General features: G+C 61.1%; 3 protein-coding genes across 9 annotated transcripts in view; 1 reads left to right on the top strand and 2 right to left on the bottom strand.

Annotated features, from left to right (window-relative positions):
• Positions 1-204: 204 nt before the first annotated feature.
• Positions 205-3,357, bottom strand: NIPSNAP1 (nipsnap homolog 1). The gene is made up of 10 exons (XM_074606795.1): positions 3,255-3,357; positions 2,371-2,498; positions 2,189-2,234; positions 1,761-1,855; positions 1,529-1,599; positions 1,266-1,406; positions 1,086-1,117; positions 886-980; positions 700-783; positions 205-593 (listed from the first exon to the last, which is right to left on the bottom strand). The coding sequence occupies exons 1-10, from the start codon at positions 3,308-3,310 to the stop codon at positions 529-531; spliced, it is 813 nt and encodes a 270-aa protein (XP_074462896.1). The 5' UTR covers positions 3,311-3,357; the 3' UTR covers positions 205-528.
• On the bottom strand, positions 3,258-8,535 carry LOC141750877 (uncharacterized). Of its 2 annotated transcripts, XM_074606794.1 has the most exons (9): positions 8,424-8,535; positions 7,520-7,583; positions 6,675-6,779; positions 5,942-6,014; positions 5,151-5,248; positions 4,934-5,037; positions 4,524-4,704; positions 3,801-3,888; positions 3,258-3,676 (listed from the first exon to the last, which is right to left on the bottom strand). In XM_074606794.1, the coding sequence occupies exons 2-9, from the start codon at positions 7,571-7,573 to the stop codon at positions 3,354-3,356; spliced, it is 1,026 nt and encodes a 341-aa protein (XP_074462895.1). In that variant the 5' UTR covers positions 7,574-7,583; positions 8,424-8,535; the 3' UTR covers positions 3,258-3,353. The 2 variants fall into 2 exon arrangements, with proteins under 2 accessions (XP_074462895.1, XP_074462894.1); XM_074606793.1 differs by having other exon boundaries at positions 3,270-3,888.
• Positions 8,536-9,637: 1,102 nt separating this feature from the next.
• The window catches only part of NF2 (NF2, moesin-ezrin-radixin like (MERLIN) tumor suppressor), a 52,812-nt gene continuing 42,216 nt past the window's right edge, over positions 9,638-20,233 (top strand). For 4 of the 6 annotated variants that reach the window (XM_074606262.1, XM_074606259.1, XM_074606263.1 and 1 more), the window contains exon 1: positions 9,638-9,848. In XM_074606262.1, the coding sequence (XP_074462363.1) occupies positions 9,735-9,848 (114 nt within the window). In that variant the 5' untranslated portion in view covers positions 9,638-9,734. The remainder of the gene's footprint in view (positions 9,849-20,233) is intronic. The other 2 variants (XM_074606264.1, XM_074606260.1) reach the window with 1 other exon arrangement.

The raw sequence follows: 20,233 nt of genomic DNA, 5'->3' as shown, positions 1-20,233 counted from the left end.
CCAGGGGTGGGGGTCTTTTGCTGCAGGGTGTCCCTCCCCTCGGTGCAGGGGGCACCCATGGCACAGAGCGGGGTGTCCCCCTGGGCAACACAAGGGTGAGGGGTCTGCTCCTTGTCCTGGGGGGCCGAGCACCCCCAGACGCCCCTCCCTCCCCCCAGAGAAGGCCAGGTTTTGGCATATTAAATATTTAATTGGCAGCAAAGGCACCCACTGGTCCCATCAGGAATAATTAAGACATACCCCCCCCAATGTCCGCAGCCTGCCCAGCCCCTCCCCGGGCAGCGCCATCCCCTACCCCTCTGGGGGACTTGCTGCAGGGTGGGGGGCTCCCGGCTGCAGACCCCTCCCCGCTCTCATCCCCCACAGAGCCCCTCATATTGGAGTGGAGGAGGGAAGGAGAGCTGGGCGCTGCGGCGGAGCAGAGACACCCCCCCCCCCCAGCCCTTCCCCAGCAGGGCCGAGGCACAGGCAGGGAGCGAGCCCCCCGCCCTGCGGCGCAGGCAGACCCCTGGCGTGGACACCCCCCGCTCATTGCAGGGGTGAGATCTTGAGGGGAATCATTATCCGCGACTCCATGGTCCGGATCAGCGGCACTGGAAAAGGAAGTGAGAGAGGGGTGAGGGCAGGGGGGCCCCAGCATGGGTAGGGGATCCCCGATGTAGGGAGGGGGCCCTGTCCCGGGAAGGGGGTCGCGCTCACCCGTGTAGTACACATTCTCGTCCCAGCCCCTCTTCGTCCAGGCCGCGTTCCTCGTCTCCTCCCGGGACTGCAGGTCCTTGTAGGCTGCGGAAGGGAGGGGGGATGATGGGGCTGGCACCCAGGGCCCCCCCGGCCCCCGCGGTGGGGGTATCCATGGGGGATGGGGGTGACGGGGAGCCTGCTTACCCCAGAGGTGGTGCACGACGTACAGCTCCCCGATCTGGGAGAAGAACCCGCCGACCGCCTCCTGGTTCTCCTGCCGGTACTTAATGGCCCGAGCCCTGGCACACAGCAGGAAAAACATAGCGGGGGGAGTGGCTCGAGGGCCACCCCCTGCTCCAGGGGGACCTTTTCCCACCTTCGTGCCAAGGAAACCAGTCGCTTACCAGTTGTTGCCCCATTCAATCATGGTCCCTGGCTGGAAATAGAGAAGAAAAAAAAAAAAAACCAGAGTGAGCAGACAAATCCTGCCAGTTCCTCCTGCCACGGAGGGAGGAATTTGGGGGGCTGCCCCCCCAGAAAAAAAACACCAGGCGGGATCCCTCTGCCCCCCGATGGCCACTCACCTTCAGCTTGTAGGTCCTCAGTTCGTAGATGTTGGGTCCTTGGCGGGGCAGGGGCTCGTTCCAGAAGCTGAACTCCAGGAGCAGCTGGTTCCTGCGGGACAGCAGCATCCGGCTCCTCTCCTTGCGGAAATCCAGGTACTCCTGGAGGACAACCCCAGCCGGGGGGGGCAGTTTTGGGGTGGGGACACGCGTGACCCGGGCCGGGGGGAACAGGCAGAGGCGAGGGGCAGAGCTCGGGCAGCTCGTCCCTGTCCCGGCGGTACCTTATTCTGCTTGAGCTTGTTCATGCAGTCCATGAGGGCCGGGTACCCCCCCGAGAAGCGCCAGAGGTGCACTGGAAGGAGAACATGGGGCTGGGGAGGGGGGGGGGGGCGCAACATCCCGAAATCCCACCCAGCAGCTCCCACCCCCTCTCCCCCAGCTCCCATCCCGCCTGACACGAGGCGAGGTCTTCGCCTTCGCTCGCAGCCCCTCACCGCGGCCTCCTGCCCTCACCTGCCTGGTCCTGCTCGCCATACCATGTGTTCCAGTTGCCCACCAGGTCGCAGGGGTAGTCGGCATCCGAGTGGAGCTTGGGCAGCACCTCCTCTCTGCGGGGGGCACACAGGGGGGCCAGCTGGAGGCGGGGGGGAGTCACCCCAAAACAACTCCCGATACCCCCATTTGCCCTCCCAGCCCAGCGCGAGGGGTCTGGGCATGGAAGGGTCTGCCCTGTCGGGATCTGGAACAGCCAGGTGGGATTGCACCCATTTCACAGAGAGGTAAACTGAGGCAAGGAGCAGGGCTACAGATCCACCCAGCATCTTGAAGAGCTCTGCACAAGCCCTCCCACCCCCCTCGCTCCAGCGCAGCACCCCAACACCCCTCCATGATGCCAGGCAGCCCCCCCCCCCCCGACACCCCCAACACACGGCGGGGCTCACGTAAGGCTGTTGTAGGCCTCCAGACACTCCGGCTTCACGTTGTGAACTGCGGGGAGAGGAGAGAGGGGCTGCCAGGGGGGGAGCCGAGCCCCGGGGGGGCGGGCAGCAGGGCCCAAGGCAGAGCAGATGTGTGTGGGGGGGGTGCCCCCCGGGTGAGGAGGGGCCAGCACGGGACCGCTCACACTGGATCTTGTAGAGGTTGCTGGTTTCCTTCTTGGAGAGGAGGTTGGAATGGGCGTCCTTGCGGGGATCCACCTTGTGCACGAAGAGGGAGCGGAACCAGCTGCCTTCGGCATCCCTCGAGTACCCCCTGCAGGACGGCGGGTCAGCCCGGGATGGGGGGGGGAGAAGACACCGAGCACCCGCCGACACCCCCGTGCCAGAGGGGATACCAGTGGCTCGGGAACCAGAGGTCTTGCTGCCTTCCCGGCTCCGGGGGAGCACCGTCCATCTTGGGGGGGGCTCCACCGGGGTTCACTCAGATCATCTCGGGGGGGAGGAAAGGGAGGGGAAGGGGACACGGGACGGGGCACGGCAGCGTCTGCCCCCATTTTGGGGGGATATATGGGGAAAATGAAGGCGTAGCTCGCCCCCTCCCAAACTCCGGCGGGGGGCGGGGGGGTGGGTTTGGGCCCGCACTGCCCCGACCACAGCCAGGGCGCCAGGCTGGCCCCGGGGGGGGGGATGAGGGAAGGGGGACAGCCCCCCAGCAGCCGCCCTCCTGCCCCCCATGGGAGCCCCCCCAGGCTCAGCTACCCCCCCAGACGGGCTGCCCCGCGGCCCTCCCCGGTTCTCCGGTAGCGGCGGGGCCCTCCCCAGGGAGACGGAGGGGGGGAGGCGGGGGCCCCTCCGCCCTGGGGCTGCGCTGCCGGCCGGACCTTTGCCCTCCGGGTGATGCATTAACCGCGGGGGGCCCCCCCGCCGCGGCCCGCCCGGCACCGCGCCAGGGCCCGCCCCGAGGGGAAGCGGGGTCTGAGGAGGGGGAAACCGGGCCCTGGAAGGAGGGGAGGGGGATGAGGGGCGGGGGGTGTCCGGAGGCGGGGAGACCCGGACCGGCCCCGCTCACCGCGATCCGCCGGCGACGCCGCCGCCCCACCGCAACCGCCGCAGCGCCGCCGCCATCTTCCCCCGCAGCGGGGCGGGGCCTGCCCGAGGAGGGGCGGGGTTAAGTAAAGCCACGCCCCTCCGCTGTCCGGCCACGCCCTCCGGGGGCGTGGCTCCCCGCCCTCCCATCAGAAGCTGGCCTGGAGGAGCGTGATTCTGATTGGCCGCCGCGCCCCGCGGCCGGCCACACCTTCGCGCTCCCGGCCCCGCCCACTCGCCCCCGCCCGCCGCCACGGCGACGTCTCATTGGCTGCCGGCGGGGAGGCGGTGCCCCGGATCGGTGGGGCCCCATCGGAGTCAGCTGCCCGCAGCCAATCAGAAGAGAGATGTGGAAAAGCCAGTGTCTGATTGGCCGCCATGTCTTGCTCCGCCGCATCCGACCCCCTGCTGGGCGGCTGCTGGTTGGTCTCTGCTCCGGGGGGCCGGAGCTTTCGCGGGCTCCTCCCTGCTGTGGGGGCGCGGTCAGGAGGGGGCGTGGTCGTGGGGGCGGGGCGGGGCCGGGATCCACCTGCTGCTGCCGCGCCCGCGGCGCGTCCCCGCGGCTCCCCCCGGCTGCGCTCGGTCCCGCAGGGCCCCTCCCGGGCCGGGGCCTCCTCCTGCACCGGGGGTGACCACTGTGAGGGCACGGGGCGCCCGCTGCTCCGTCCTGCCCCACGGCTGCCCCCCAGAGACCCTCGGCCTGACCCATAGCCCTTTCCACCCCGTAGCCCCCCCAGCCTGCTCCATAGTCCCCCCCAGTCTGTCCCGTAGCCACTCCTGGCCCATAGCTCCCCACAGTCTGCCCCACACCTCTTCCCGCCTTATAGCCTCCCCAGCCTGTCCCATAGCCCCCCCCACCCAATAGCCCCCCACCCCAGCCTGCCCCATAGCCCCTCCTGCCCCATGGACTCCAAGGCTTCCCCCATAGTCCTGTGGGATGCCCTGCCCTGGGGTGTGTGGGGACCCCCCCAGGACTGGGTGGGGGGGTGTAGCAGGGCCCCCCAGAATCCCCCACAGTGGGGCATAAGGGTCCCTGGGGTATGGACCACCCATGGGGCAGCCTAGCACCTATGGGACCCCAGGTCAGAGGGTGTCAGAACAGCTTGGGGGGCACCTGGGGTCAGGTTGGGGGTACCTACTCCACACCGCCACCCCCCCAAGTCCCCAGATGCCAGGAGACGGGGGGCAGGATGCTGGTTTGGGGGTCACAGTGGGAAGGTCACCCCCCACAGTGCCACCCCACCAAGCTCACCTTGCTGGGGGGCAGTGGAGGGACAGGGGGGCGTCGAGGAGGGGGCAGGGGGGGGCCTTCCAGCTCCTCACTTGAGGGGCACACAGAGCACCAGCCAGGGGGGCGCTCAGGCAATAGGGGCGAGGGGGGACCCACACTCCGGGGTTCCTGGGGCACCTGCAGGGAGAGGGAGCGGGGGGGCCTGGGGGGAGAAAACAGGGGTTAAAGGGTTAACTGCCCCCCAGACCCCTCCAACCCTCTGTGACCCCCCGCCCCCAGACCCTCTAAACCCTCTCTGACCCCCCCCCCAAAGCCCACAGTCACTTCCTGCCCCCCTGGGATCCCCCCCAGCCCCCCCACTACTCAGGTTCCCCATACCCCCCCTCCCATGGACCCAAGACACCCTGTGTCCCCCCCCCGTACCCACTCACCCGGGCAGGGGCGCTGCCCCCCGCCGCAGGGCGCAGACCCAGGCGTTCAGCTCCTCGGGGGTCTCGGCCCCCAGGCAGTACGTGCGCATCCCGGGGTGCTCGGCCTGGGGATGGGGGGGGCCATGGTGAAGGGGACCCAAGCGTCCAGGCCTTGTCCCCCCGCTACCCCACCCCACCCCACCCAGGGCACCCCCGGATGCGGGGGGCCGGGGCTGACCGTGAAGAGGAAGCGGGGGGGGCGAGGGGCGGGGGGCAGGATGCGGATCTCGTAGCCGGGCAGGGGGAGGCCGCCCCGCACTCGCTGCTCGCTGCTGTCTGGGGGGCAGAGGGGGTCTCATGGAGGGGGGGGGAACCCGCAGGAACCCCCCCAAGCACCCCGAGCTCTCCCCCACCGCGGACCCCCAGCACCATAGGGAGGACACTGGGGAACCCCTCTGAGTACCACCTGCTGTCCCCAAACCTCCCACACCTCTGCCCCCCCCCCCAAAATCCCAGGGATCCCCAACTGCTCCAGTGTCCCCCAGTCCCCCCAGGATCCCTGAGCCCCCCAGGGATCCCCAGCCACTCCAGAGTCCCCCATTCCCCACAGGACCCCCAACCACCCAGGGACCCCCGATCCCCCAGGATCCCTCATGCCCCCCAGGGACCCCCAACACCCCAGGCACCCCCTATCCCCCGGATTCCCTGACCCCCAACTGCTCCAGAGCTCCCCATTCCTCCCAGGACTCTTAACTGCCCCAGGGACCCCCCCGGGACTCACTCGAGGGACTCACAACTTCTCCAGGGTCCCCCGATCCATAGGATTCCCTGACCCCCCCCACAGACCCCCAACCACTCCAGGGTACCCCAATCCCCTAGGATCCCTGACCCCCCCCAGAGAGCCATAACACCCCAGGGACCCCCTGGGGATCCCAGGTCACACAAGCCACCCCCCCACACACACAATCTCCAGTCCCCACCTGCCCCCAGGGTGTCCTGCCTCCCCCCGCCCAGGCCCCCCCCCCTCACCACGGTAGTAGTAGAGGCAGAGATCGACCAGCACAAACCAGCGGCGCTTCCAGAGCCGCAGCCCCGAGCTGTCCTGGGGGAGCGGGACGAGGCTGAGCCCCCCGCCCCCGCCACCAGCCCATCACCCCCCCCGGGAGCCCCAAACCCCCCCAACCCTACTGATCCCCTAAAGCCCATAACTCCCCCAACACCCCCCCACCAACTCAGACCCCGTCCAAACCCCATGACCCCCCCCAGCATCCCCAAATCCCGGACCCCCCCAAATCTCATAAGTCCCCCCAGAAGTCCCCCCACCACAGACACCCCCCAAACACCATAACCCCCCCCAGAACCACCCAACACCCGGACTCTCCTCATCCCTTTCCGATCCTCCAACCCCCCCCCACACCAGCACCCCACACCTCAGCCTCTCCCATACCCCCCCCGCACCCCGCATCACCCCAGAACTCCCCCAAACTCCATAACCCCCCCCCCAGCACCACCCACTCCCCTCCGATCCCCCAAACCCCATAAACCCCCCCAGGACTCCTCCCACCCCGGACGCCCCCCAAATCCCATAACACCTCCCAGGACCCCCCCAACTCAGACCCCCCTCAACCCCATAATCCCCCGCAGCACCGTTCCCCGCCACCTCAGCCCCCCCAAACGCCATAGCCCCCCCCCGAACCCCCCAATTCGGACCTCCCCAAACCCCATCCACCCCCAGCCCCATCCACCCCCCCCCCCGCCCCACCTGCTTGTGCAGCCAGCCCCGCATGACGGGGGGGGCGCGGGGGTCCCTCCGCAGCGCCTGCCCCCCCTTCCCGAAGGCGTGGACCCGCGGCACGGCCCGGCAGGGCTGGGCAGGGGCTTCACCCAGAGCGGGGGCCCCCCCCCACCGACAACCTCCCCCCCCCACTCCGGGCTGCCAAGGTCCCTACCAGCCCCCCTACCCCATTTCACCCGGACACCCCAAAATGACACCCCTCCCAGCTCCCCAGGGCTCCCCTGGCCCCCCCCGCCGACCCCCCTTTGTGCCCCACACGTCCCCATGGAGCCCTGGGTTCCCTTGCCCCCCCCCCCGCCATGGCCCCCTCCGGCCCCCCTCTTGTGCCCCGTAGATCGCCATGGAGCCCTGGGCTCTCTTGACAGCCCTCATGCCCCCCCATAGCTCCCCCAGCCCCCCCGGGCTCCCTTGGGTCCCCCATGTGCCCCTTTGCCCCCCCTCCAGCTCCCCATGGGCTCCCAGCTCCCCTGGGCTCCCTTCGGCGCTCCATGGTCCCCCTTGTCGTCGTCCCCCCCCCCCAGCTGCCTATGGGGGGGCAGCCATATCTCCTCTTGAGCCCCCCAGCCCCCACGCCCCCCCCCCCATCGCTCCCCATGATGCTCCCAGCCCCCCTCCCCAGCTCCCCATGATCAGCCCCCCTGGTCACCCTTGGGTCCCATATGCCTCCCCCCCCACAGCTCCCCATACCACCCCCAGCCCCCATACCCCCTCCAGCTCGCCCCCCTATGCCTCCCCAGCTCCCCTCCTATATTCCCCCATGTCCCCTATACTCCCCCATACCCCCCCCATGCATCCCCCCCCCCAGTCCCCACCTGGGTGCCGGCGGGGGCGGAGGCCCGGCGGGGGGGCTCGTTGCCGTCTGCCATGGGGGTCCTGCGGGGAGCGGGGGGGGCTGTCAATGTCGCCATTGTCCCCGCGGGGACAGAGGCCCCGTTCTTCCCGCTGCGGGGGCGCCCGGGCTCCTGGGGCCGGCGGGGGCGGGGGCTGCTCCCCGGGCGCCTGGGTCCCCCCTGGCGGGGGACAAGGGGCCCACTGTGGGGGGTCCGGGGGGGCTTCTCGCCTCCCACTGGTCCTGCGGGGGGTCAAGTCTGTCCCCTCAGCCCGTGCTGGTCCCAGTTCCCGTCCCGGTAACCATGAGCTGGTCCCAGTTCCTGTCCCATTATCGCAGTGCGGGTCTCAGTTCCCATCCCGTTATCCCAGTGTTGGTCCCAGTCCCACCATGTTATCCCTGTGCTGGTCCCAGTACGCATCCCATTCTCCCAGTGCTGGTCCCAGTCCCTCTCCCGTTATCGCAGTGCGGGTCTCAGTTCCCATCCCGTTATCCCTGTCCTGGTCCCAGTCCCATCCTGCTACCCCTGTGCTTGTCCTAGTCCCTGTCCTATTATCCCTGTGCCTGTCCCCATTCCCTAGTCCCAGTTCCCCTATGGCAGCGCTGGTTCTGCTCCCAGTCCCATCCCATCATCCCAGTGCTAGTCCCAGTTCCAATCCCAGTCCCATACCGCTATCCCAGTGCTGGTCCTGCCCGCCCTGGTCCCAGTCCTGTTATCCCGGTACTGGTCCCGGTCCTGTTATCCCAGTCCTGGTCCTGTCCCGTTATCCCGGTACTGGTCCTGTCCTGTTATCCCGGTACTGGTCCCCGTCCCGTTATCCCAGTGCCAGTCCCAGTGCCATTATCCCAGTAAGGGTCCCAGTCCCGTTATCCCAGTACTGTTCCTGTCCCGTTGTCCCGGTCCCGGTCCCGTTATCCCAGTGCTGTTCCTGTCCCGTTGTCCCGGTACTGTCCCAGTCCCGTTATCCCAGCGGTGGTCCCAGTCTCTTCCCCGCCCGCGCCCGGGGCCGAACTGGGCAGCGCCCGTCGGGGGCGGGAGGAGCCCGGATGCCTGGCCCCCCCCCCGGGAACGCCTGGGTTCCCCCCGCCCGGGCACCCCCCTCCCCCGGCACGGCCACGCGGGACCCGGGGCGGGCACCCACCGCGGTCCCCGCGTCACCCAGGACAGCCCGTCCTGCGGGGTGGCTAACGGCAGCGGGGACACCCCACGGGAGGGGGGACATCCCACGGGAGGGGGACACCCCACGGCAGCGGGGACACCCCCGGGAGGGGGGACATCCCACAGGAGGGGGGATACCCCACGGGAGGGGGACACCGACGGTAGGGGGGACACTATCGGCACCGGGGACACCTACGGGAGGGGGACACCCCACGGGAGGGGGGATACCTCCCGGCAGCGGGGGGCACCCCACGGGAGGGGGGACATCCCACGGAAGGGGGGACACCCCCCGGCAGGTTGCGTGTCCCCAAGCCAAGGGGACGCTCTCGGGCAGCACGGCCACCGGCAGCATCACGGGGAGGTCCCGCAGTGTCACAGCCATCCCCCGGGTCACAGACACCCCTCGGGTCACGGCCGCGTCCCCAGGGATCATGGCCACCGCCGGGTCACGGCCACCCCCGGGCCATGGCCACCCCCCCGATCACGGACACTCCCGGATCACGGGCACCCCCCTGGATCACGGATACGTCCCCACGGCTCAGGACAACCCCCCGGGCCACGGCCATCCCCCGGGTCACAGACCCCCACCGGGTCACGACCACCCCCGGGTCACGGTCCCCACGGCACCGTGGGGCTGCCCGGGGCGCTCGGCCGCCGCCGGGTCCTAGTGCCCATCCCCGCCCCGCCCGCCCCTCTCACGCATGCGCCTGGCAGGCGCCCGCTCCGCCCGCCGCCAGGGGGCGCCACCACCCCTGCCCCGCTCCTCGCCCCCTCCCTCTGAGAGGCGTTCCCGCCCCGCCCCTTCTGTTGAGCGACGTCTACTTTCCCCAGTCACAGACGCCTTCCCTCCCTTTCCTCCCTCGCGACCCTCACGGTTGGCTGCGACGCATGGTGGGGGCGGGCTGCAGCCCGCGGCGGGACCAATGGGGAGGCGGCGGGGGCGGGCGCAACTCGGCGCGGCCCGCAGCGGCGGGGGCCCGGGCCCTCCCCGCCGCCATGGCGCTGCCGCCGCGCTGAGCCGCCTGTGTCCCCCCCCGCCATGGCCGGGGCCATCGCGTCCCGCATGAGCTTCAGCTCGCTGAAGAGGAAGCAGCCCAAGACCTTCACCGTGCGCATCGCCACCATGGACGCCGAGATGGAGTTCAGCTGCGAGGTGAGGAGGGCCGGGCCGGGGTCCCCCCCTGAGGTGGGCCGCGCCCCCGCCGGCTTCCGCGGCTTCTCCCGCCCGGACAGCGGCTTCCCCGCGGTCGGCAGCGGGCCCGAGGCCCGGTGTGGGATCGGGCCGCCGGCGGGAGCAGGGGGGGTGCGGCCCGGAGCCGGCGGGGAAGGCGGGAGAGGGCCGTGGGGGGGAGTCGGGCCTGCGCTCGGGGGGGTCCCCGCTGCCCCGGGGGGTCACGGAGCGGGCCTGGGGGGTGCACGGGAGGGACAGCGGGGCGTCTGCTATCCCACTTTGTCCTGGGTTAAGATCCCGCTTTGCCCTGGGCTGAAATCCCGCTTTACCTAGGTTAAGATCCCGCTTTACTCTCGGCTTAAGATCCCGTTTTAGCCTGGGCTAAAGATCCCACTTTACCCTGAGTTAAAATCCCGCTTTATTTTCTATAAAATCCCACTTTATTTTCTTTATAATTCCGCTTTATCCTTCTGCCACAGCTATTGCGCCCGTCGCGCAGCAGCTCTCAGGAGGCCGGGGGTATCCCCAGCTCGAATCCACCAGCGTCCGACTCGAAGTGCTTGGCAAACGCACGTGGATGAAATTTTCCCGTTTTCGTGGTTTATCGGCTCAGTCCTGCGGACGAGGGGTGCTCCTGGGGGGCTGCGTCCCAGTGCCCGCTCCCGCCGTGCCTGGTTTTCCACTGATGTTTTCCTTTTTTGGGTCCTTGGTAATTCTTAACCGTTCTCCCCCGGGCGGTTGCTGTCAGGCCTCAGGGGTCTGGTTTGTTGTTGCTGCGTTTTCAGCCAATCTGGAGGGGTTGGACACGCAAACATGGAAAACTATCTCTACCCAGTTTAACTTCTTTATTTAATAGCTTATATTTCATTATTCTGATCCAAATCTTGATGGAATTCCAGGGCGCGTAAGCCGAGGGGTGTTTGTCATCGTAAATTTTCTTGCTCTTGAAATCTGCTGTCAGCTCTGCAGAACTTTCCGCCTTTCCCAGGGATTAAGGATTTATTTTAGACAGTAGTCGTGCGAGCTTCCCACCGGTACGCTGCCAGGAGAGTTTAAGTGTCCTGGCTCCGTTCTTGCATGCTTTTCCGAGGCCGCCAGTAATAACCTATGATGAAAAGTAAATAATTTTCTTTTTTTTTTTTTTTTTTTAATGGTGCAGCCGCTTGTTGTTTCATGTTGGGATTAGGGTGTTTGTGCAGCGGTAAGGCAACGCTCTCGGGTGGGATTTGACTGTGCAACTTGTGCATCTCCAGATGACTTTTTGGGGAGGTTCCTGCCAAAAGAGCTTGTCGCTGCAGATAGACTTGTCCAGCCCTTCTGGAAGCACAGGAAGAAGCTCATGAGCTGTGTGTATGGTCCTGCTCGGGTCTCCTGGGTCTTGACAGAGCCGGTGCGCGAGGGAATTCAGGTGGCGTCCTTCAGCACAGAGCGCTTAAGCAGAGGGAAGGGAAATAGTTGGGTGCAGGTGGATGATGGGGCTGTTTCACACCGTGCCTAGCTGTTATGGTTTGAGGAACCCACAACAGTTCATTGTCGTTTAGACAATTATTCTCTCACCCGATGAGCCCTCCCCACCCAGGAAGAGGAATCGGGGAAAAAACAAGGAACCCCAAGGGTTGAAATATAAACAGATTTAACAGAATAAGACTAGGCAATTAACAGTAACAACACTAAAGAACCAGTATGGATCCCGATACCAATATAAAATACACAAGGACTCTGCCCAGCCCATTCCAGCAGCAGAAGCCGTGCACTCCCCGCAGGGACAGCCAATGTGGGACCCTGCGAGTGCTGCGGCTTCGGGAGGAAGGGAAGGGCTCAGGGCTCCGGCACCGGGGCAAGGAGTTCTCGGGATCGCAGCCATCAAGGGAGAGAGAGAGAGAACTTCTCAGCAAACTTCCTAATTTCTACTGAATGTGACATTCCTGGTATGAAATAACCCTGTTGGCAGCTTGGGTCAAGTGTCCGGGTCTCGCTCCTCCTCGTCCCTGCACCTGGAAAGGCTTGAAAACACTGAGACCTTGAATCCCACGTACCGCAGTTGGCTATAAAGTACATATTTTCATGAATTCAGACACTAGAGTCTTCTAAAAGTGCAGTTTTCCCAAGCATTAGAAGAGAAATTAGCCCTGTGTTGCTCAAACCAGGACGCCAGAGCAGGTGAGGTGTGAATTTTCTTCAAGCTTTATTCAAGGAGTCCAGCTCCGGGTCTCTGCCCCCGTCTTTGTCGCGTGGTTGTAGGGCTCTGGGGAAGGCTCCTTGGCTTGCTGACTCTGCAGAAACGCGCCAAGCCCAACTCCTGACGCTGCAGACGGATCGGGCACACCCTGCGGCTTCAAGTCGCTGGGGCTGAGCAGAGGGAGGGGATGGGACAGTGGCCCAAAGACCTGGAGCCAGGAGCAGAGCTTGCGCCTGTGGTGGTCTTGGTTACCCCGTCTGAAAGTCAAAGGGATGGGAGAATTGAAGGTCTGGGGAGGACCACGCTCCTCCCTGAAGGGATCCAGCCCCTCTCCGAAGGTTTGCTGGGCTGGGCAAGATGGGAGAGGAGGGAGCAGCGCTGTTTTTGCCCGAGTATCTCTGCGTGCATCGATGCGGTGGGCTTCTTCAGGTGGACTGCTGACCTGAGCAGGAGGGTGCGGAGGGTGAAACCTCTGCTGCCACACACTCTTTAGAGGATCAGTGGAAGGAGGTGCAGCGGGAGTCTTGCTGTCGTGCTCTTTTGGGGGGGCTCTTGAGATGTGTTTTTGCGGCCCATGAATGGTACCTCGTGCGGTGGGGGACGGAGAGCTGATGGTATTTTGGAGGTCTCTTTGGTAGCCTGTTCCCGGTGGCACGCTGCTCCCTGCCGAGCCTGGCAGGGGCAACTGCCGCTGCCTCTTGGCTTCTTCTGCCTGGGCTCATCCCTTCCATTTCTGCTGTTGCTGCTCTCCTGGCTCCAACAAGGGAATGAGCTGGGGGCTCAGCAATTCCTCTCCGAGGCTGGTAGTCCTGGGATTGTATCTTTGGTTGGGTTTTGTTGCGTACCAGGTGTGCTGGACCCTGCTCCCTGCCTTGGGCTTCAAACCCCACGATAAATAGCAGCCGAGAAGGCGGAGGAAGGACTGCAGGAGTGTTTTCCTGCCTAATCCATGCTGACACCTCAGAAGGTCCAAACTGCCTTCCTAGGGAGCCCATCCTGCTCGGCGGGCGTCCCGGGGAGCGTCGTTTGCTTGAGCCTCGGGAGCTGTTGAGGTGGGTGTTCAGGGCAGGATGGGGCAGTGCTCCCCAGAAGGGAGCAATTCCTGCTCCCTTCTGCTCTTCCCTGTGTCGGGGCTGGAGGTCCCTGGGGAGGAGAGGCTGCGGTTCGGGCAGAGCAGGCTGGTTTCTGCCATCCTGCCGTGCCATCTTGTCACACCCTCAGTCCCGTCCATTCCAGAAGCCCCTCTTCTCCCTCCACCCTGTTGCAAATCACCACCGCTCGTCTCTATGCCCTTCCTCTGTGCTCCCAGCCTTGCTCCGAGCACTGCGGTGTTGTTTTTTTCCTGCTTTTCCTTCTCCAGGAGCTGGATGCCTGGCCGGTGAGCGGTCGGGGTTGTGCATTGCTGTTCTGGGGAGGCTGATGCTACGTGTGCTTGTCTTTAATGTGGCTTAACCGGTGGCTTTGCTGGTGAACACGTTTGAACGATCAGTGCTTTGCTGTAGCAGCTTTTCTGTGTGGGATTAATATAACTGATATTTTTTCTTTAAACTCTGTTCCAGAGCTCTTGAGGTGTGCTCCCGTCCCAGCAGTCCCTCCCCTTCTGACCCCACCAACACCACCGTAACTGGGGGGAAAACTCAGTTTTCTGTGCTAATTTTTCAAGCTGCCCCGTAGAAATTCCCAGCTGTGTATTTTAAGAGATTAAACCTGCTTTGCATCTGTTTGCTCTGCAAATGGTGTCTCTAAATTGAGCCTAAATCTAAAATAATTCATAGAAATGAAACCTTAATCTTTCTAACGCATCGATGAAGCTTAATAACGACAGCTGGGGTTTCACTTTAAAGATGTATAATTTGTTTGGGGAAATCTTGAAGGCCCAAAGTAAGTGTCTTCCTTTTTGTTACTTCCATCGCGGCTGTTTGAGCCTGGTACCTAATTAATTGATAGCATCTTGAGGAAGGCTAGATATTTGCATATCTCTTAAAATCCCCGTGTTAAATCAATCCCTCGCTGCCTCACCTTCCTGAGAACGCCCTCCAATAGCCCGTGCGGTCCCTTGGCTTTCTGTGCTTGGAGAGCGGCGCAAGAGAAACCTTGTTGAAAGACATTTAATGTTGATGTTCTCCTGCAATTAAGACCGTGATAGGTGGTACGCTGCTTAAGTAATGATTCAGGAAGCTATTTTAAGCAGCAGTAGCGTAAAGCAGAGCTTGCCAGGGTGTGGGACTTGCAGTAATGGCCTGATGTCAGCGCAGAGCACAGTGCCAGGATGCTGCTGTGGCTGATGGTTTCTTCTGCCGTTGCCACCCCTGATGGTGAAACTTGCTGACGGTGGCCCCGAAACAAATTAAAGTAGTCGACGTGGCAAAGGTAATGTGATTTTGGTGGTGCCTCTCCAGATGAGGTAGTCAGTTATCCATTATCTCTGGCATAACATCTTAAAACCCCGTAGTATTTTTGAGTCCACGTCTTCCAAGTCATCGTTCATCCTGTCCCTCCGGCAGGATGGTGGTGCCGTAGTGTGGCTGCTCTCGGGTTGGGCTCACGCACTCCCACGTGCAGGTTTTTGTCCCTCCAGGAACCAAGTTCCCTGGTTGATGGGAGAACCCATCAATCTTTTCGTCTTGTGCGTGGCTTTGCCTGTTTCTTCCTTTTGCAGTGGTCAGTCGGGTTAGCGGCTCTCCATCTCCGGAGCCACAGCACCTTTTCTGAAGGGTGTTTTTTGCTTTAGCCCTTTCCTTTGCGCCCGCGATCTTGGGTCTGACGCTCCTGCAGGGTGGTTACTCCACCGAGGTGCAGCCAGTCACCCAGCTGCTCCCTGGCCTTAATCCTTTGACCGCAGCAGCTTCTGTGGGTCTCCAGTTAAAAATGAAGAGAAAAGCTTTACAACCAACCTAGAAAAGCAGCTTAAACATTCAACGGCAAGAAGAGGAGGCGCGTTCGGACTGATGTATTTGCTGGTCTAAACGCGCATCCTGTTACTGCGTCAGTGCTTAAGCTGTTCCTCTCTGTCCAGAGAATAATCTTGGTTGGAAGGGATCCTTTTAGCCCAGTGCCCCTCTCGGTGTGGGGCCAGTTGGATGAGCTTGGTTGTAAAGCTTTTCTGTTCGCTTGTAAGTAGAGGAGACCCAATTTTCAGCAGCATGTGGCCAAGCGTTAGTCTCTTTGTTAACGGAGGTAGGGAGTTAACGTAGCTGAGCTGCGGAAGCTCATCCTCTGAAACAGGAGCAGGGGAGGATTTGGCAGTGAAAACCTGTGTGTGGTCAAGTAAGTTTTAGAGTAAGAGCTGGCACAGTAAATCGGGGTTGAGGTTTGAGTTCTGTCTGGTCACCGCACCAAAAGAAAAAGGCAAGAGAAGGAAAGCAGGGAGCAGAGTGCCCACAGCTTCCTTCTGTGGCGCCAAATACTTGGAAAGGGTTTTATAAAGGTCCTTTCATCCCCTGTTAAACGTTTAGCAGCAGCTCGGTGATGCTAGTAGGGGCGGGCGGTGACCTCTCTCGGTGCTGCTAAGCTTCTGCAAGCAGGCAGAAAGTTAACTGGAAAAGACCAATCTGTGGGCAGTAACAGCTATTTTAAAAAGCTGCGAGAAATAATCCTCCTCAGCTACGAAATGATCTTCGGTAAATTGTTGGGATACCAGCTGTCAAGTCAATGTTCTGGTGCCTTAGCGCCCATCTGCCCCGATCCTGCGTCGTCTCTCTGTGAGCGCTCAGGAGTTCGTGCTGTTCGCTTGCTGCTGGTTTCTCTTTGAATGTGAGACTTCGTGTCTTAGAGGGCTTTATGCTGAAAACAGTCAGAAATTCTGCTGATTCGCAACAGTATCATTTGGGAATTCGTTTTTCCGAGATGGCTTGCTTGGTGCGGTTCGATTCTGCCTTCCCTTAAGCTGCGTGCAGGTCACATGAGACTTATTATGAACACGGATCCTCCTTGGCTTCTCGCTGCCTGCACCCAGACCACTCTCTGGATCCCCTGTGTCTTGCTGCAGCCTCTTCTAAGCTGGTGATGAAACTCCGTGTTATCCCATTCCCTCCAAACGTCGTTCAAAACCGCTGTCAGTCCTGTCTCTGTGGTTAATCCAGAGGAGGTGTGTTGATGTGGAGGGGAAAGCAGTTGGGGCAGAAAATCTTGCTCTTTTGGTGTGTGTACTTCCAGTTTGGATGCCGTTTAATACCTCTTTTTTTTTCCCTTTGTACAGGCAGCGGCTTTCAAGTAGGTGGTTTTTGAAATGAAAAGTACTTGAACAGGGAAGCAGCCCTGGAAACGATCTACTTGAAGCTGGGAGGCAGCACTTTGTTAGGAAATCGCCCAGCCCTTGAGATTGGAAGAGAGGCATTTCACAGCGTACGTGGTTTAGCCTCGCTTCATTCGGAGGTAAACTCACCGTTGCCGGGGCAAGGCCACCCCTCTCTCCCTAAGGCTGACAACGCTGGCTTGTTAAAGCCTAGCGTGGCTTCCCCTGGGCTAAGCTGTCTGCAGCGTGCCAGAGATCGTCAGAGCAGGTCAGGCTTGTGAAATACCCGGTGTCCATCAGCAAAGCCGGCTCCCGCACAGAGGGAAGGCTGGGCTCCGGAATCGCTGCCCTGCGGGGCCCTTCCCGGGGCGAGGAGGAGTGTGCTGTACTGCAGAGCGTGCGACAGCAGCATGGGGACGGCTCCCTCTGACATTATATGTCTATGCATATGTCCTGGTTTGAGCCACACAGGACTAATTTCTAATGGTTAAGAAAACGGCACTTTTAGAAGACCCTCGTGTCTGAATTGGTGAAAATATTTACTTTACAGCCAGCCCTGGGGTGTGGGTTTCAAGGTCTTGGTGTTTTCCAGCTCGCCAGGTGCAGGGACGAGGAGGAGCGAGACCCGGGCACTCGACCCAAGCTGCCAACAGGGTTATTCCATACCATGAACGGCACATTCAATAGAAATTAGGAAGTTTGCTGAGGAGTTCTCTCTCTCTTTCTCTCTCTCTCCCTTGATGGCTGCCATCCCAAGAACTCCCTGCCCCGGTGCCGGAGCCCTGAGCCCTTCCCTTCCTCCTGAAGCCGCAGCACTCGCAGGGTCCCACATTGGCTGTCCCTGCGGGGAGCGCACGGCTTCTGCTGATGGAACGGGCTGAGTATAATCCTTGTCTATTTTATATTGATATCAGGATCAATAGTGGTTCTCCTGGGTGAGGCTGGGTCATCGGGTGAGAGAATAATTGTCTATACGACAACAAGTTGTTGTGGGTTTCTCAAACCACAACAGCATCCTTGGCACGGGAAGGACAGAGGTCCCTGCAGGAACAAGATCCTTCTCTCAGCCTCTTGGAGCTTCTTCCCCTGCATCGGGCTCCTTGACCCTTTAACTCTTAAATTGCGCATCCCCAGCTTATGGGGTGAGGTGAGGCTTAAGGATATCATCGGTTGTTGTCGCCTCCGCCTCTCCCACTCCGGTTGGTGCCGGCTGGCTGGAGCCGCAGCAGCGTGTTCTCTCGTGTACCCGGCTCTGTCTCGGGCTTGGGCAGACACCGCGGAATGTGCTCGGCTGCACCATCTGTGTTGTTACGCCTGGACGCGTTTTTGGCCTCCTTGGTGGTTAACAGAAATAGATTTTAATTAAAAGCTCATTATCGAGTTGTCGTGTAGCATTAGTAAATAAAAATAACTTTTACAGCCCTGTCTTGTGGCTCAGTAAGTGGCAATTGAAAGTATTTGACATCGTTTTATTTTTAAAAAAATGGAAGAATATTGCATATTTGATTCCCCGTTTGCTCCAAATGGGCTTTAAATCCAAATAAATGGTTGTCTGTGGCACTGCTGTTATCATTCAAGTCCAGAAGGAGAAATAAATGCGGCCGACGGTCTCAAAATTCTCTCCGTTTCAGTTGTAAGCTGTTGTGGGTGGGTGGTTTGGGCATCTCCTGGTGGGGTGAGGAACACATGGAGCCTGCCCAATTATAGTTTCCCCGGTGGTTAGCGGGGGGGATGCTCTGCGCAGCCCCTGCCCTCTCCCTTCTGCCAGCTCCCTCCTTTCAGTCCAGAGGTGTCACATCCTCTGGTTGAAGCTTTCTTCTAAATGGAAGTAACATCACACGGTGGAAGCTGAGCCCCTGAGTCTTTTAGACCTTCTCTGTGTGGTCTTTCAGACTGGCGTGTCATCGCGGCAGGGGCTCTGCGCTCTCTTCTCATCCCTAGCACAGAACTAACGCTTAATAAAATGATCTGCTAAGGTGAAAAGCCATTTTCTGCATTATTTAAGGATAAATGGCTGCAGTGATATATTCTACAGATGTTAGTCGTTTCTTCAAGGCTGTGCGGTTGCGTCGTGTGGGGCGCGGAGGGACCGTTGCGATGGGTTTGTGTGCCAGGGCTGAGCTGGTGAGCGCTGCCTTCATCTCCTCCACTCCCTTGTTTGTGCCCTTATTCCCCAGCCTGACCCCAGGGATGGCTGAAGCTCCAGTGGTTTGCGTTTGTGACGACAAGAAGGCGAGATCTCCGTCCACCGTCCCCGGACACAGCCGGGTCCCGTGCCCCGGAGTTCGGGTCCAAGGAGAGCTTCTTGCCTGAGGAACCTTAATCTTAACTGGTTAAAAAATTACCCCTTTTTTTTTTTTCCCCCTTTTTCCACGTAGCTGGCGTAAATTCAATTTGACCTCATTGGAAGAAAAGCGTCACCCGATGCCAGCGGGTTTGGGGAATCGCTTTTGTCGGTAGACCCCCTGCTCAAGCCTCTCCGCGTTGGAAGCTTGCACCCTTTGTGCCCATTTTTCGTAGCGCTTGGCCTCCTTCCTCATCACCCCATGACGAGGGGATCTCATAACCCTTCGGCTCAGTTTGGCGGCCGGTTTATTGACTCGTTAGCTGAGGAGCGGTTGTGAAACTTGACAGGAAGGTTCTGCACCAAAATAAATTGTCCAGTTGCCTGCTAGTTGGAAATGACTCTTGGTGCAGGTTAATAAATAATGCAAACCCTGTTAATAGATGCCAAATGCGATGTCTCCGCTGGAGAAAAAGATGATGCCAATAACCCGTACTGGAAGCGCTCTCTTCTAGCCACTGGCTGCTGAGTTTTAAGTGTTCAGCGCTGTTTACTTAAAATGCTCTGCTGATAAATCGTAAGCGCTCTGTACTTAGTAAAGAACGTAAATTCCAGCTCCGCAGAATAACAGCCGTGCAGCGCTTCCCCGGTTTGGAAAGCGGCTCGTCTCCACGTCTTCCTTCAGCCCCTCGCCGACGAGGCCTCGCAGCCCGTGTCGCGGTCGCGCTCCTGGGAGAACGCGGAGCCGCAGACGTAAAGAGGATGGAGGGCGCTGAGGTGACGCAGCCCCCTCCGTTGCGTTGAGGTTATCGTGATGTAGCTTTTTAGTGGGAGACCGAGCTTTATTACAGCGTCGCGCCAGCTGCTCTGGTATATGGCTGAGAGGGGATTTTTATTTTTTTCCCCCCCCTGCTCGAAGCCACTTTGTTTTTGTTTTCAGGACCTCGTAACGGCTTGCAGAATGCTCTTTGTGCTTCAGGCGTCGCTTCAGTGCAGAGCAGGGGAACAGCATTACAGGCAGAGGACGGGATGGGGAGCTGCCGGCCCCCCTCCGGCTCTCTGCCCAGCCTCGGACGGCAGCTCTCCCCATCTCGCCGTGCATGAGGGGGGCTTTTTTTGTGTTTTATGGCCAGGAAATGTAGCAGTTAATGATATGAGGCCTATCAAGGAAGGATAAGGAGGGCTGAGGTCCTGAACGTCCGTAAAACAGTTGGAGTTCAGCTGTCAAAAGCTGCCACTTGAATGCAGATCGTTATTTTAAGTACCGAGGTGTGGAATGGAATCATGTATGTTGAAATAAAAGTGGCTGCCGTTCCATTTATACGTTTAATGAAGGTAATTCAGCACAGTCAGGGAGGATGTCTGTGCGATGTTATGGTTGGAGACTTTAGCACCGTGCAGGCAGGAATGTTAAATATATATATTACTGCCATGACGTCCGCGTGCAATGAGAGAGCGGCGGTGTAAAATCTAGAGGCAGAAGCAATCGCTTAAAATATTCCCGTCGCCAAATTAAAATTGCGTGGGGGGGGGTGTGGGGTGTGGGGGGTGTGTATGTGTGGAAAAAACACACAAAGCTCTTGCTTTAGCGCTCGTTGCTGGAGCGGGAGCCTGTCCTGGGAAAGGTTTGGTGCAGGGCTGTGTGCGGGCGGGCGCCCGTCGCTCCTCCG

The sequence above is a fragment of the Larus michahellis genome, chromosome 13, assembly GCF_964199755.1.
Source record: "Larus michahellis chromosome 13, bLarMic1.1, whole genome shotgun sequence".
Classification (NCBI taxonomy): domain Eukaryota; kingdom Metazoa; phylum Chordata; class Aves; order Charadriiformes; family Laridae; genus Larus; species Larus michahellis.
The sequence above is the reverse complement of the archived record's forward strand: the minus strand, read 5'-3'. Positions and strand labels throughout refer to the sequence as shown.